A 17484-nucleotide genomic window follows, 5' to 3' on the forward strand; every position below is an offset into this window, starting at 1 on the left:
ATGTGGCACGATCTTAGCTCTGAAGTGCTTATAGGAGGTACGCAGTGTATAATGGCAATACATTTATTATGCATTTATAAAATTATTTGTATTTTCCATATTAGTATTGGTGAAATTGGTTGGAACTGGGGAAAAAAACCCTGTGACTAGCCTAACACTATTTGCGTGACTCATGGGTAATTTGCAAATTTAGATGTAATTCATGTGCCTGTTAACAACATTTAATCAGCAATTTTTATTCATTTATTTCATTTTTTAAGGCAACTTCATCCAAGTGTGGCAACATGAGAAAGTAGCTCCCTCTTCCCTATTTCTTTGCGAGTAATTTGCATTTTTTTTTTACCCAGAAGAATTTATGAAGTGTGGAGAGGAGTATTTCCAAAGCTCCCCATTTTTGAACAAGACTTTAAAGAATTAATATGTCTTGCATACGCTTTTATATCCTTGCTGGCAAGAGATTAAAAACAAAACCAAAACCTTTAGCAGAACCTTACTTATCTGAGAAGGGGCTGCTGCAGGGAGCGTTGTAAGAAAGCAGTCTACTCTGTCTTTTCACTGACAGTCACGTCAAATGGTTTGTTTTGAAGTCTTCTGTTAGACATTTTTATCATTATATATATCCACTTATAGTAGCTAGTAGAGATGCTCCTTTTTCATGCACTTGTGTGGGAAGTCGGCGAAGAATCAAGTTGTAAGGAGCAGAGTTCCTCATCCATTTGTTGGGAGAGGAAGATGAAAAAGAGAAGATCCCAATAACAGAAGTCATGTGTGTTTTTTGGATGTCACATTGATATATTTGCTAGAGGCATCCAAGAGAATTGTATTTTTCATGTGCTTCAAAAATCAAAATACATGTTTTCATATGTATATTTCGAAGAACTTAAGGGTTTTTCTAAATAATTTTCATTTTCTTTTTACCATTTCATTTTAAATATAAGGTCTTAATTTGTTCTGGCTTAGAATGGAAACTTTTTTTCCTAATTCACTGTTGTGCACAATTTAAATTCTAAAGTAGAGATGATTTTTCACAGTGTACGTACTGCAGTTAAGTAGTTTGAGGGGGCTGAAGACAAACTTTACTTCTCATTTGCCTTGTCATCATAATGTAATGGTAAAATGCATAGTAACTTGGTCATATAACAATGTTGTTTTGTTTTTTGTTGTTGTCAAGGGTTTTTTTAATTTTTTAAATAAGCCCTTCAAGCCCCAAAATAAAAAAAAGCTAAGAATGCTTGGTACTGGATGGGAACTTCTGTGTGTTCATATAGAGCTCTTCTGTACTTCATGCCAATTTAAAAGAATGCTCTTCTTCTGGAATATAAAATATAAGTAGAAATCATAATGTTATGTAGTTTTACAGCTAAAAAGCAGTGGGTTAATAAATACAAGAGTAGATCTGAACTAATATTAGCTGGTGATGAGGGCATACATACCTAGATTTTTTGCCTCACAAGGTATGATACAAGTTTAAACTATTGAGCTAAGCTATATCTATTTCTGCTCCATTCAAAATGTTAACACCACAGTTGCAGATGATGGATTTGTAGTAATCAAAATATTTTGCAACACATTCTGTGATCAAAATAGAAATTTGCTTCAGTGAGGGCTAAATGCAGAAAGAACCATAAATAAAACATGATTAAGTACATGAGTTAAATTCATGAATGTCATGTTATCAGTGTGTGCCATTGTGCATAAATATTTGTAGCACAAATTTTTAGCACAATATTTGTTAGATATTTGTAATATTTAAATATAACAAGCCAAAAAATGAGTATGTTAATATATAGCATAAAATAGTCAGCTATGACCTTCTTCATTTAATTTTACAAGCTTTCAGAAAGTCCCCAAGCTTTCTGCTCCGGTATAGCATTTTCTTGTGAAAGAAGTGGTGTGGAGAGATCAGCTTTCCAGATTCTAGCAAGAAAGGAAAACACATTCTCTACTATTGTATGTTCCAGCTACATTTTGTAAAAAAGACTCACCCCCCCACCCCCCAAAAAAAAAAAAAAAAAAAAAATTCAGTCCAGTAAAGAGAGCAGATGACTCTGGTCTGAGCATCTGACTTTGGTGGAAAAACAATTTCCTATAACTCCAGAAGTATTAAACTCTACTCTTGAGCTCTGGCCTCTGGCTTTGCTGGGTCTGTAGTGATGGGGAAAGCTAAGAAAATAATTGCCAGCTGCCAAATAGCTTCTTCTCTTACGTAGTGCCGTAAATAAAAGTGACTGGTATCTAGGGCAGACAGAAAAATTGAATTATGGTGCTTAATGTGTTATTTGTGGTTTATGCAGAAACAGTAATTTATGAAAGCACATCCTGAGTACCTCTTGTTTGTTTTCACTTGAGGAAAAATCCTCTTGATTTGAAATTGAAACATATCCTCAGTTCCTTCTCCCAGGTCTAATCACAAAGTACTGTAACGTTGCAGTGACACAGCAGACTGACTTGATCATGTACTAGAATAGAAAACTAAAGCAAGGCTAACTCTTTCTTCTATTGGGTAGTAAAGGATGGTCTGGGTGACGTTCTTTACTATGTGATTTCTTAGTGTTGCAAACCAGTGGTTGTCATGGCCTATGTAAACAGGTGCTGGTGTAGTTTTTTCCATTAAGTGCTTTGTTTATTAGGTTTAGTTCCCCAGCCACTCCTAATGTACACTTCTGTAGTAATACAAATAAACCAGTCATGGTCTATTACCTGAAAATTTGTCAGGACATGAACTTTAGTATCCTATCTGTAGTAATTTCTTATGGCTCTATTAAGTATTTTAGGATATTTGTGATTATTTCAAACCTTAGAGTTCATTTCAGAACTCCACTCTAGGATCTTCGTTTTCTTTATCATAAAAGAGATGGTACCGTTATCAATACTACGTACTCAGTCTGGTAACTTCAAATGGATACGTTGTTTTCTTTGCCTACAGATTGTCTTCTGACATGAATGCTGTAGAAATTGTGGATGCATTTTGTGCGTACTTGTTTCTTGAAAGTTTTAGATTGATGAAGCAGAGTAGAGGGAAATTCTTATTTCTTCATGCATTTTCATAAGTTAAATGAGGCCATGTTACTCAGTGCTGATGGCATGAAGGGATTTTCCTACCTATTTTGAGAGTTACTCTGGTGAGCTGCAGTTTAAATTTGGCAGTTCATTTAAACAGTTGGAAGAAATTGAAACATCATGACAGTTTAATACATGAATAATCTGCTATATGAGCCAATATATGTATGTACAAATATAGCTCTGGGTAAAGAGTACAGTGGCTAGCAGCTAAATAGGCTGTCTCCAGGGGCCATGGTGGTGATATGAGAAGTAATAGCACCGGTAGGTCTGTTCACCTGTAAGGCATGCCAAGACACCCTCTGCCTTTGGGTATGCCAGTATGCTAGTTGTTGCTTTGGTGCCTTGATTTTTGTACAGAGAATGAACCTATCTTGAAATTTTCTCAAGAAGTAATTTAGCCAACTAATAACCTATTGGCACTGCCTTAGAGAGGTGCACAAACTGTGATTTCTGGTCCCCCTACCCCTGTTTGCTTCTCCTATGCATGAGCTTGCTTCAGGCTATGCTGACTTTTTGAGAATTTTTTTTGCCAAGTAGTGGGAGACAATTATTCTCTTAAATGAAGGCAGCTATACTAACTACACCCAGGCAAGAGTATACAACAATTTTAGGAACTGTAAACTACTGAAACATTGCAGAGCTTTACGTGAACTTTCACAGAAAATGCTTCAATTAAACAATACCTTTTTGAGGTTGTCTTCAATTGTCTTCAATTAAACAATACCTTTTTGAGGTTGCTGGTCTTTGTGTTTCTTCTGGTTTTGAGCAGGATTACAAAAGCTCTACTTCATTGCGTATAATTTGTGGTGTACCACCAAGTCTTTGTAAATAATCCCATGTGGGATTAGTAAATGGGAAGGAGATAGTTTTCAGAACTCCTCTTTAGGACACCTTCACTAGCTGGTTAATTGTTAATGTCTTAAAATGTACATGCTTACAGAGTTGTTAATGCATGTAGATAACGTGTTTCTGTTCTGGTGTTTGGTTGAAGGGGTTTTGATCTAGCTATACAGCAGGTTGTTGGTTAGTGTTAGACTATGCAAGATGCTAATCCTAACACTTTTGTACCTATATCTTGAGAGCAAAAGGCCCCAATTTCAAGAATAGTAAATTCATAAATAATGCTGTTTCTGTTTGTGTTCTCACTCTTTCCAAGATTCCCCCTCCCCAGCGCTGCTTCTGTTTCTACGGATCATTCCTGTTGGCTTCAGCAACATTAAAGTTTACAGCTCCTCAGGAGCAGGAGACTGATGCTCCCAGATTTGTAGACCAAATAGGTGCTTCTCTGAAGCTTTGCACTGCAGACATAATGAACCTGAAACATTTACAGCTGTTAAGGAAAAGAGCCTATTAAACATTCTTTCAAGTAGCATAATTAAACTGAGACATGGTGTAAAAGTAAGAGGTTGGGGGATATGGTTTATTTTACTAAATGTGAGGTTTTTAAATGCACCAGAAAGTTGTAACCATTTGGTTCTGATTTCACAAATTAGTCCACTGATCTTTTTATTTTCATGTGAAGAAAACGTGCAGAAACTTAAAATGCAGTTAATTTTTTTTTTTCTGCTGACTTGGACATCTTACAGCTGACTACTTCTCACCTTGATTTCTGCAAGGAACACTCAAGAATGTTAAAAAACTGGTCCTTTAGTCGTTGTTTCATAAAGTAGCATAAATCTATCATTGTTTCGTTAACAGAGTAATGACTTTACAGTCTGTGCTTTAAGGATTTTGTTTCGTGTCCGTATTCAGATGAACTTTCCAAAAATATTTTCAGATTTTGTCATAAAAGTTTTAATTTCAGTTTTCCAACAAGATTTATGTTATTAATTTTACACAATTTAAAGTGAATTTAATAATAATAATTTATTTTTCTTAAGAAAAGAAATAGGAGCAATCTTTTTTGTGAAAAAAAAAAATTGGAAGAGGCTGAAGTGGACTGCTTGCAGAATTTCTAACATGAATGAATGCAATGGATAGGTGTTCAGAATAAGAAAATATAAACAGAATTGCATTTTATTGCTCCTTACACGGTGGAACTTTTGAAGGGGGAATAGATAAGCATTTCCTTTTTCTTCTGTAAACAAAATTATTTCACCTTTTTTTTTTTTAGTGTTCTGGGTGATTTGAAGTAGGCATGTTCACTCAGAAAATGTTAAGAGCAGTAGTCCAGTTCTTTAGAGAAAGATGGTACTTTTCTCATTCTAAGTTTTGGGTTGGTTTTGTTTGGTTGGTTGATTGGTTGTTTTTTTCCTTAGCAGTTTCAATTTGAGTAAGCAGAATACTGGAGTCAGCTCTCATTTTTATGCTCATAGCCATAGTGAGAAAGAACATATGCTTGTATCAGTGCATCTTCAATAAAACAACTACCTCCTAGGAGCTTCCGCAGCCTTGAGGCACATCCTTCTTGTGGCCCTGCAGCTCCTCTTCTGGGGTTGCAGCGGCAGCTGCAACAGTTGGCCAGGCTCTGGCATATCTTCCTTCATTTGGCATCCTTGTTGTTCCACCCCTGCTATGTTTTTTTGGAGCAGCTGTTAGGTTTTTCTTCCCAGGTTTGGAAGTTGTCAAATCCTTACTGTGTCAAAAATTGGGTACATGAAGACCTGGAGGCATCGCATCCCACCAATCAGTTTGCATGTAGGAGAAATATACTATGCTGGTATTCATTTTTTTCACAAGGCATTTTAAAAAAGTTGTTTCTCTTCTTTGTCAACCAACAGGTTCGCCATAAAATGACACAGAAGGTTTATGCAATGAAGCTACTTAGTAAATTTGAAATGATCAAGAGATCAGATTCAGCCTTTTTCTGGGAAGAAAGAGATATTATGGCCTTCGCCAACAGTCCGTGGGTGGTTCAGGTAAGGAAGATATGTAAGAGTAAAATAATAATAATAAAGCCATAAATCTTTCCCAGTCTTGAGCTGGTTTTGAATTTACATCTAAAGTCAAATCATGGCTTAGGTTCAGATTTTACTTTTTAAAGATAAGTATTTACATCAATTTCACTGAGTTTTGTGTATTTGGCTGTGTCAGAAAGTAGATTAATTTACATTTTAGTCACTACAAATGCATCATAAAACAGAATTAAACACATTTTTGAAATATCCACATAATTTTTTGGAATAATAGGGAGCTTACCTTTCCAACTAAGAACAATTCTGTATAGAAATGTAGAAACAAATGTCAACATTATTTCCAGTCTTTCCTCATGATACAGTGACTTGATCACAGGCAATTAGTATTAAGAGTGCTGTAAGTAGTTACTGTCTTTTCAGCTGTGATTTGATAGATGTGTGAGTGTACACTCCTGGTCTCCTGCAAGACAGGAGGTTGTAGCAGTGGTTTGCTTGAAACCATCTTCTGTTTAGTGGCCAGTTACTGCATCGCAGCTCAGAAGGAATATCCAAGTAATGGAGAGTTGACTTCTTCCAGCTGATCTTGAACACTGTTGCTTGCAGCTGTCTCATGACATGTATCATCGTGTTTGTAATATGAATTATGCCTTTGGGAAGAATTAGTACTGAATATTGCAATTTGTTGTAACTGGTAAATTGCACCAATTAATAAAATGCATAGTGAAAGCATCTGCTTAGAGAAATTGTTAGTACTTCATTTTGTTAAATAATTAATACATTTAAATGCCTTCACATATATTGCCATGCTTGTGTATATTTAATAAGACTGGCCTTAAGCTTTCCATATATATTCTTCATAACACTTTGCCTCATGTATGCAAGAAATGTTTTACAAGATTTTTTTATTTAGAAGTTTTGCTCTTCTGAGCATATTCTGTGTTCTTGCCTGTATTCAGCAGAAATAGATGAATTTTTATTTAGTTGTTTGTTTTTGTTCTAATGACAGTAGTTGTCTGGAATTATTTTTATTTTTCACAGGCAGTTGAAAGTAATGAGAAATGTATGACAGTCAATTTTCAAAGGAAAGTGTAGCAAGCATGGTATAAGTGTGTGTGTATTTGTAAACAGCAAATGAATTAAAGTGTACTTGCAATTGTGCCTTCTATGATGAAGCGAATTAGTGTGATATATTTAGGTAATGTGGTCCAGCGGGACAGGACATCGAGCTGGTTTTCAGAAAATGTAGGTCCTGTTCTGAGCTAGAAACTGGGACAGATCACACTGCTTCTCTGTGCCTTCTTTTTTATGTGGAAAACAAGTGAAACCAGAGCCCTAGATAATTTTGATTATTTTTTTTTTTTAAATTAAATCCCTTGAGGGCAATAACGAAAGCGCTGTATAAAGGTATAGTGTTGTTACTTATTATTGTGTTATATTAATATCTTTACATATGAGAATACATAGACTATTTTGGATTTTAATTTAGATTTTAATGACCAAATGCATTATCATATTCTATATTGTATATGCTATCCATTTGTGAAAAGAAATACAGTGCAATATATATGTATTAAAACGTGTATTTATAACATAGGTCTTTTGTCACTAATATACAATAAATTTTAATCTAAAGGTCAAATCTCCTTAATAACATTCCTGCCTTTCATGGTTCCTCATCCTCCACAAACTCCCTGTTTTTTATTTCCTCCTTTCCACTCATCATCTTTTTCAATTGCCTTTGAATTTTGTGTGGGTAACTTAAAGATGTGAGTGTGTTAGTTTTTAATGTAAAGGAGCAGTATTCCCTGAGAAATCAGGTGAGAGACTTTCAGAGGCTTTTCATACCAGTCATTGAACATTTGATAGTAATGCTTTTTGCTGGTTTGGGCCATTTTCAGACCTGGTGATCACTGGGTGAAATCTCTAAAACTTCAGCAGTCTAGGTCTGAAATACATTTTAAAGAGACTAAATTTACTTTCACTATCATGCCAGTAGGAAACATACTAGCTGCAATCTATACCAGACCATTATTTTATTGTTAAGGATAATTTCTTTGTATTGTGTTACAGTTGTCTTCAGGAACATTTTTTCTTTCTTTCTTAATTCAATATATGTGTTGATTTAGGACAAAATCAGTAGTGACAAGTGATTTTGTAAATATGTACAGAGATAAGGAGATTTATAATATATGAAATTTAGAAACAGTCTAAGATGCTGTTCACTGTTGAGCTATTTTCAAATCAATCCATGATGCTCCCTTTCTCAGATTTGATATTTTGCATTTTGATTCAGTGATACTTTTTAATGCCAAGAGACATGGATATATAGAAGCTCATAATACTAAAATAATTAGGAAGTCTTTTTTGCTTTGTTAAAAATAAAAGTGAGGGGGTTTTGAAGTTCAGTAAATTTCAAGGTACTGTTGTGATTAATAGAAAATGTAGATTATCTGAATATAAAAAATAAAGTTACTTTACATCAATCTTGAAAACATATGCTCAGGTTTAATGAAACTTCAAGATAAAGTGCTTTATTCTTTTTCCTAGCTGTCTCTGAAAAGTAATTGAGCTTTTTTTCTTTTCCTTTTTTTTAATGTTGCAGCTATTTTGTGCCTTTCAAGATGACAAATACTTGTACATGGTAATGGAATACATGCCAGGTGGAGATCTTGTCAACCTTATGAGCAATTACGACGTGCCTGAGAAATGGGCCAAGTTCTATACAGCCGAAGTTGTTCTTGCTCTGGATGCAATTCACTCCATGGGATTGATACACAGAGATGTGAAGCCTGACAATATGCTTTTAGATAAATATGGGCATCTGAAGCTGGCAGATTTTGGCACTTGCATGAAAATGGATGAAGTAAGTATGCAACTGAATAATTTATCATATATAAAACTGTAATTCTAAGGTTATTTTCTTATGAATTATAATACCCAAAGGAGTATTCATCAAATGGTCCACTTGGTTGGAAAGCTGTTCCTTGTCTCCTAGTTTTAAATACAAGGGTACTTCAAATAGTGTAACCTTGTCTATAATAAACTGTTCTGGCACACGGAAGAAGGATGTAAACTTACTTTTTGTTATTTTTGAAAGCATGTGTGTTTATGAATTTCTGAGGTTCTTTTTTTTGCCAAATGTCTGAAAAGCTTATGAGACAACTCCTAGTTTCAACATTAGTAACCTTGGAACAGTTCATAAACTGACATTTTTCTGTAAATGAAATTATTTTATAGGCAAGATACAGTCCCTTTTGTTTTTTTACTGTGTCTAATTGTTCTCATAGCATCCTCTAGTGGTCATTAAAATGAGGTCACAGTAAGGCAGCAGTGGTATGTGATATATTGATTAAAATTTGTGTTAGCTATCTGTCAGTATGTCATACATTTTAATTGCCCAGATTTTACCATCTACAGCCAAATACAGTTTTCTAATGAGATTGTGTAAGAATATTTTATTTTTAACAGGATGTAATACTTTATATTCTTAAAGGAGACTTAAAGCTACCTTTTGTAGTTTGCACTTTTAAAATATTCTCTGACAAACAATGTTATGCTGTAATTTACACAATATATTCATTCTGTGAAAAATTATAACAGATTCTAAAAAAATTGTGTATGAATGTGTATTATGATTTGCCTGGCCTTTGAAAGGTTTCTGTATTAATGTTGGCAAGGATGATCCTTTTAAGCTTATTTGCTTTAATGTATTAGATTTCCTTCTGTATTGTTTAAGCAGTGCTTGGTATAATCTCTGCAACCTACTTAATTTGCATTTGCATCTTTAAATTAATATCTCTTCAGCTGTATCTGGAAGTACTGTCTCTGGTTAGGGTTTTTTTCCTTTCCTGTGACAATATATTAACTTCATTAAACAACTACAGCGGTTTATTGAGGTTCAGTAGTCTATTTAGTTTTGCTGATATTGTAGTTGTTATTCTAAAGGCACATAGATTGTTTACCTCCACTTTGATGATTTACTTGCCTATATTTTAGGGGACAGCATTTACTTTAATTGAAAAAATCAAAAGCAGTACTTGATCTCTTAATTCAGTCCTTAAAAAAATTAATCTTGATTTTGAGCCAATAAACTGTAGGTTTTAAGGAACCTGGTGTTCATCAGAAGAGAATAAAAAAAGCATCAAAAAGTTGATAATACAAATCTACAAAAAAAGGGCGATCCCTTATGCTATTTTAGGGTTTCCAGAAATGGTGAACCTAAGCCTTTTTTTTTTTGTTTTGTTTTGTTGTTGTTCTTAGAACAATGGAATACTAAAATGTGGTTGAATATATTATAAATGAGAAGTATATGCACATTTCTTGTAAAGAGTTATAGTGAGCTCCAGTTTGGACTGGGCATCATCAATGAACCAGTGATCTACTAAAGAAGTTAATTTTTTAACAGATTACATTTTAAGTTCTTCATGTTTCTCAGACTCAGTGGAATGGCAAAAATTTTTTATACAGGAAGCTTTAGACATTGAGAGGTTCTGGATTGTCTCCAAATCTCATGCTACTTCTTACAAAACAGAACACATCCCAGCTGTGTAAATATAATATTGATTTTGGCAGGATGATTTCTAGAAAATATATGCTTACCCAATACTTATTTATTTTTTCTGATTTGGAGTTCTGTTAGCAATTGTGCACATTTGCATCTTCCTTATGCTGTTGAGAGCCCAGGAAAATTCTGCTGCAGTTTGGTGACAGACTTTTTTGACCTTTGCTGTGGAATTGAATTCAGTGTCCTCTTAAGGCTTCCAGGCCAGTCCAGACACTTGCAGCAGAATTCCTCCTTTCCAGTATGTGAAAAGAATTGCTAAGTGTTTTAGTGATCTTTTCCAACATAAGAGGAACTGGCCTGTTTATGTAACTCAATTATGATGGGTTTGGGGTTTGTGGGGTTTTTAGATTTTTTTAATTTTTCAAAAATCTGCAACAAAGTGAGTATTTCTATACTTTAATAAAGAATAGAGTTAGCCCCAAAGGTTTAGTAGGAATTGTAGTTGCCTTTTGGTATTTAGGTATGATAAGGTAGCCCAGGGCAGGTTTCACCAGACTAATCTTCAGGTTTTCTGTAAGAAAACAGTCAGTAGCATGGTTGGCTTTGGTAGGTATCGTAGAGCCAGGAACTGCTAGTGCTGCCAGGCTCAGTACATAATGCTGCCTTGTGCTAACTGAGCTTTTAGAAGAGCACAGATTTAGAGGATAGCTCTTGAAAAGAGATGTGACTGAAAGAATGGATGTTTACCATTTGGGATTATCGCCTCAGCTCAGGCAGTTTAGCTGCAAGAAGGAATGTGTTCCTCTTTTTAGAACTCAACTTATTTCTCACTGAAGCTTGTCCAAGACTCTGCTGGGTGCTTCTTGCTTCAGTTCATTGCCTGCAGCATGCTGCACAAGCCTGGGTGCAGTGTTAACACCTGATCTAAGCTATCCCAGTATTTCCGCACAAGCGCTCTCCAGCTCTTGTTTACTGAAAAGAACTTTGTAAGGGAGTGAAAGCCTGATTCGGTGGATGAGGAGTAGGTTGGATGGTCGCATCCAGAGGGTAGTGGTCAACAGCTCAATGTCCAGATGGAGATCAGTGACAAGTGGTGTCCCTCAGGGGTCCATATTGGGATGAGTACTGTTTAATATCTTCATCAATGACATAGACAGTGGGATCAAGTGCACCCTCAGCAAGTTTGCAGATGACACCAAGCTGAGTAGTGCAGTTGACAATAACTGAGGGACAGGATGCCATCCAGAGGGACCTGGACAAGCTGGAGAAGTGGGCCCATGTGAACCTCATGAGGTTTAACAAGGCCAAGTGCAAGGTCCTGCACCTGGGTCGGGGCAACCCCTGGTGGTATCAATACAGGATGGGAGATGAAGGGATTGAGAGCAGCCCTGTGGAGAAGGACTTGGGGGTACTGGTGGATGAAAAGCTGGACATGAACCAGCAATGTGCGCTCTCAGCCCAGAAGACCAACCGTATCCTGGGCTGCATCAAAAGCAGCGTGGCCAGCAGGTCAAGGGAGGTGATTCTGCCCCTCTACTCTGCTCTGGTGAGACCTCACCTGGAGTCCTGCGTCCAGCTCTGGAGTCCTCAGCACAGGAAAAACATGGAGCTGTTGGAGCAGGTCCAGAGGAGGGCCACAAAAATGATCAGAGGGCTGGAACACCTCTACTGTGAGGAAAAGCTGAAAGAGTTGGGGTTGTTCAGCCTGGAGAAGAGAAGGCTCTGGGGACACCTTATTGTGGCCTTTCAGTACTTAAAGGGGGCTCATAAGAAAGATGGGGACAGAGTTTTTAGGAGGGCCTGTTGTGATAGGACAAGGGGTAATGGTTTTAAACTAAAAGAGGGTAGGTTTAGACTAGATATGCGGAAGAAATTTTTTATGATGAGCGTGGTGAAACACTGGCACAGGTTGCCCAGAGAGGTGGTAGATGCCCCATGCCTGGAACCATTCAAGGTCAGGTTGGACGGGGCTCTGAGCAACCTGATCTAGTTAAAGATGTCCCTGCTCATTGCAGGGGGGTTGGACTAGATGACCTTTAAAGGCCCCTTCCAACCCAAACTATTCTATGATTCTTAGCCTTGGTCCAAGACAGCGAGTCATTCGGGTTTGATGGAGATCCTCCTGAGGATGAAAACTGAACTGCTTTGTCTTCAGCAATATAATAATTCTGAATGATGCTAGGAAACACTACAGCCTCACTGCCAAGTTGTCATAAGCTGTGGGAACATGCTATGTCTCATGGACATCCTTTTTTAAATTTCTGCACTGCACATCTCTCACATAGCTGCAGGAGCCTCCCTTGAGGTGGAGTTCCAAGATCCACCTTGATCTTTTGAGGTGATGAGAAAAGTCTCAGATGAAACAATGACCTGAGAGTCCCAAAAGGAAGCTTTGTATGAGAACTGCTATAGTAAGTGTGCTACTAAGGCATAAAGCAGAGGCTTAATATTTGAAACACAGGAGTAACACTTTGTCCAGAGGAAGCAATACCCTTTAGATCTGTTCAAGTGCTGAAGTACAGAAGGCAGAAGTCATTGTGCAGAATGTAGGGGACTGTCAAGGTGCCATGTACTGCACAGACAGGACTTCCCTGTTTATTTGGCTTTAATGCCAGAGATCATAGAAGCTAGTCTGACTGTGGTATTAAGAGTATCCAATACTTAAAAATACATACAGAGCAACGCCCAAGTTCTTTGAAAGAACAAGTGCATAAATGAGAGGAATAGAAATCTGGGAATATTCTATTCAGGTGATAATGGACCAGCCTCCCCAGGGACATGGTAGAATCCCCATCGCTGGAGGTTTTCAAGATGCGATTGGACAGGGGCTAGATAATGTCACCTAGGCTCCCTCTCCCATGACAGGTTGGGCCAGATGATCTTTCAAGGTCACTTCCAAGCTGGTCTGTTCTATGATTCTGTGAATGCGTTTTTAGATTTGTTCCTGAGACAGAAAGTAGAGAGTTTTATGGGGAGTAAGTACAACCAACTCCACGTGCTTCAGAGAGATATAGTCCACTGAAAACCGATGTTAGCATGCAGGGCCCTTTTAACTGTAGAAATATTTTTTTGTTTTCCTGTTCAATTCTTTGACATCTTGTCTGAAAACTTAAGGCGTTGTTACCTGGAGTTCTTTAGCATCTGTAATGTCATTGGAAAGAAGCTTTCTTGTTGCTACGTACCAACCATCAGACTTGGGTAGGGCTGGCTTCTTTCTGGCAGAACCTTTGCTTTGTTTGCATAAGACTTCATAAAATATTGATATGTATAACATATTAAAAAGTGTTCTTGTTTTGGTATATTAATTATGGTATATTAATTATAGAGGAATGGAATATTAAGTGCTTAGGCGTCAAGGCGATGAGGCTGTGACTGAAGCTGCGGTCTTTCAGAAAAATCTTTCAGATTTTTCAGAGAGAAAAAAAAGCCTTTGAAAAAATATTTCAGATTTTGCAGAGAGAAATCTTTCAGAACTGTTTCAGAGACTTTGTTTTTAAAGAAGCTTCTTATCCAGGGAGGATTTCAGATGGCTTCAGCCAGTCTTCAGTGAGTGAAGACTCAGACTTTCCCTTGTTGTAATTTTGCATTTGCATATGGAAGAGATAGATATGCACGAGTGTTTGAGGCCTCATTAAGATGCCACAGTCCTACTAGATCAGCAGAATCACGTGAGCCTAGAGCAATTCCTCCAGTACTCAAAGCAAAGAGAGGCTTACGCTTCAGAGAAGACCTGTAGGTTTGTGTACAGAGTGCTGTGACAATCAGGATGATCAAACAGTGGTTCCTGCCATGTGCCAGATCCATTTTTGAATGTTCTCAGCTTTAGATTTCTGGAGCCTTTGGGTTTTAGTTTATTTCTCAGTGTTAAAATGTGTTAATCTGTATTCTTCTTTGTACAAAGAATCCATTAGGTCTTCTGAAAAGAGTTAATTTTCTTAACACATAGCTTGATAATCCTGGAATATCTGGTGCATAGTATAGAAAGCAGAAGTTAACCTGCTCTTCATTCTGGAACTGAAAAGTTAAAACTTCCTTTAGGTGTCAGCTTCAGCATGGAGTTGTAGAAGATGATAGGCATTTGCCAGGAGGACATTTGAAGTACTCCTTAGGTCTCTGCAGTATTTAGTCATCACTTTAGTTTTTGCCTGCCAGTTCATGACTTTCCAGGATTCTGGTTTAGTACATAAATAAAAGCTTTTGGCACTTCATGTTGTGTGTGAAAAGAAATACTGTAATTTGGTGTCTAATTTTTACATGTCAGTACAGTTCCCAAAGCAAAATGTTTCTCTCCCTTTCTTTAAGTATGCATTTTGACTGTAGTTGTTGCTGCTAATATTCTGTATTAATATTCAGCCAAAGCTGATGGCAAAATGCATGAAGAACTTAGTAAGAGGACTTAGAAAAGATTTGAGCTTGACAGACAGAATAAAAGATGAGTGTATTTTTGGTGCCTCTCCAACTTCATCCAGGATTTCATTTCATTCATCCATCTGGTCTCTCTGGAATGAATGCAGTGAATTTGATTAAAGGAAACAAGGCTTATAAGTCTGAACCAGCATGCTGGCAGATCTGACGATGCTTCTGCGTCATTTAGCCCCTGCATTTTTAGTCTCTCAGTGTGAAACAGAGGATGAAGAATAGTTCTGTTAATACAACTGTGTTAATATGGTAATAAAAATCACTTTTTTTAAAAAAAAGCTTTTCTATTCTTGAAAAATAGCTTTTCCTTTTATTTTTTTTCCTATCTTTTAAGTAAAAACCGAGGTGTGACTATACAAATTTACCTATAACTTATTTATTGTCTGAATTAGACAAAACCATTATGTATCTGCTATGTAGAGCCTAGAACTCATAGCTTGTCAAAATTATTTTGAATTTTTTCCCTGAACTCAGTGAGATAAGGAACAGTCCAATATGGTGTGTAGCTTCATATTGAAACCAATAACAAAAATTAAAAATCAGTCAATCTTTGAAAGATGTAATCAAGAAAAACCGCTATGGAGTAGGCAGGGGAGAGCACGTTATCAGAAATTGTCATTCCAGTCCATATTGCTTCTGGAGTAAAAAAATAGAGACTTTCAAACATATTCCTCAAACCAAGTATTTTGGGCTATATTTTTTTATGTTTTTCTGGTCTACTAATAGTTTAATTGTTTAAAGACTCAGAAGTATTTTTAATTGAGCTGTTTGAATTCTTACTGTTGCACAGACAGGTATGGTGCGCTGCGATACAGCTGTGGGAACCCCCGACTACATATCACCCGAAGTTTTGAAATCTCAAGGGGGTGATGGTTATTATGGACGGGAATGTGACTGGTGGTCTGTAGGAGTTTTTCTTTTTGAGATGCTTGTTGGTAAGTAGTGATTTCTTCTGCTAACGAGATTATCGTTGAGTCTTTACTGTGCCTTTAGCTGTACTTTGCTGCAGGGGGGCTGGTTGTACCTCACTGTCTAGCAGCTTCTGACTTTTGGCTGATGCTGTTGCTTCATTCCTGTTCTCTTTGCTCTCTGCTGCTCTTATGCTGTGACAGCTGTTTGCGTGCTTGCTCGGTGATTAGTTCCCCAACTCAGTTCAGCTTAAAACTAATTCTTGGAATAGTTTTAACTGGGGTCAGCTACCTCATCATCTCATGAATGTTTGTGCCACCTCAGGGGCAGTAGAGAGTTTTCAGGGATGCAGAGATGGGAAAGGAGTGGGAAGGGCAGGACTGCCCCCTTTTTTTGTTTGTTTTTCCTTCTCCTCTTTTTTCTTCCTTTTTTTTCTTTCTTCGGTTTTTTTCTTCCCCCCCATGCACCCATTTGTTTTCCCCCTGGCACTAGCAATGGCTTCTGTTAGGTCAAAATGACTGTGGAAGTATAGCTTGGTTCTTTCTTTTATGCTTAAGTCAGGATTTTCCAGTAAAAGACACTGGACTGCTGTGCCAACGAATATAGAGTATAATCTGTTAAGGAGATGAGTCATCTGCATCTTAAAATGCAGTGATGATCAGTATTATAGTCTAGTAGCAAAATACTGATTATAGAAGGATGGAATTGAGCATATAATTATTAAAAATCCAAATCAGCATGTTCTGGGAATATTGCATATCTGATGTTTATGGTATCCTGAGCCAGGAAAGACGTTTGGATATATGATGCTATTACAATCTCTGTCTCTTTCAGAATTAAGGCATTTTGACTTACAAAAAGTGTGTTTTATAATTAATAGTCTCTCATAAACAGTTTTAGCAATAAATAAAATTCTTCAGTTACTATAATACTGGACATAGCTGTCCAGAATGTTTTCTCAGAGCCTCTTTTTTTTTTTATTCCCCACTTGTATCTGAGTGGGAGGATTCTCCCCTTTTTATCCTTCTAATTAAAACATTTTTTTAAAGTGAAAGTGAAGAGGTACAGTTTTTGCAGGAGCTAGATTATATGAGGGAACCTGTATCTGATTAGGACAAAAATCTGTCTGGGTTTCAGTGCAACACACTGTGTTTTTATTCCGAGGTTTCAGTATGGGTTGCTAAGCTCAAGGGCTTTATTTGGTGTAGTTATTTCTAGAGTCTGGAGTTGTGTTAGAAAATTTCTAATATGTCAGAGGTCTCATGTATTTTTCCTCTCAAAGTATCTTATTGTAATATTTGAAGCTATGCTATTTTTACTACTTTTTTTTTCCTTTTTGCTTTAGAACGAACATATTTTTTTTCCTTGTGTGTACTCTGGACTGGAAACTTCACTTTCATTAACTCTGTAATTTTTTAAACACTTTTTCTGATGGGAGTGAAATAACAGTTTTGTTTCTGTTTCAGTTTTAGCCATGCCATAATCCTATATGTGATTAACGCTGTACCCTTTCAGCTGAATTCTTGTCTTCTTTCTTTGTGCTTTTCATGAAACCTTCTTCCTGCTATTTTTTTCTTAATCTGAGCCTCTTTCTTCCCCTGAAATAGATATGTGATTTTCTATCTATGCAGTCTTCTTGAAATGTTAAAACCTGGTTCGTCTTTATACTGGTAATTACAATTACAGGGCCTAGTTAGGCCCTGTAATTATTTTATTTGTCATTCTCAAATCAAA

The 17484-nt window shown here is 36.7% G+C and overlaps 1 protein-coding gene across 6 annotated transcripts in view; it reads left to right on the forward strand.

The window, feature by feature from the left end:
- The window catches only part of ROCK2 (Rho associated coiled-coil containing protein kinase 2), a 142320-nt gene that overhangs the window by 55765 nt on the left and 69071 nt on the right, over window positions 1–17484 (forward strand). For all 6 annotated transcript variants that reach the window (XM_072858598.1, XM_072858599.1, XM_072858597.1 and 3 more), the window contains exons 4-6: window positions 5784–5921; window positions 8521–8781; window positions 15632–15776. In XM_072858598.1, coding sequence (XP_072714699.1) covers window positions 5784–5921; window positions 8521–8781; window positions 15632–15776 — 544 coding nt within the window. The remainder of the gene's footprint in view (window positions 1–5783; window positions 5922–8520; window positions 8782–15631; window positions 15777–17484) is intronic.

Source organism: Ciconia boyciana, chromosome 3 (genome assembly GCF_034638445.1).
Source record: "Ciconia boyciana chromosome 3, ASM3463844v1, whole genome shotgun sequence".
NCBI lineage: Eukaryota > Metazoa > Chordata > Aves > Ciconiiformes > Ciconiidae > Ciconia > Ciconia boyciana.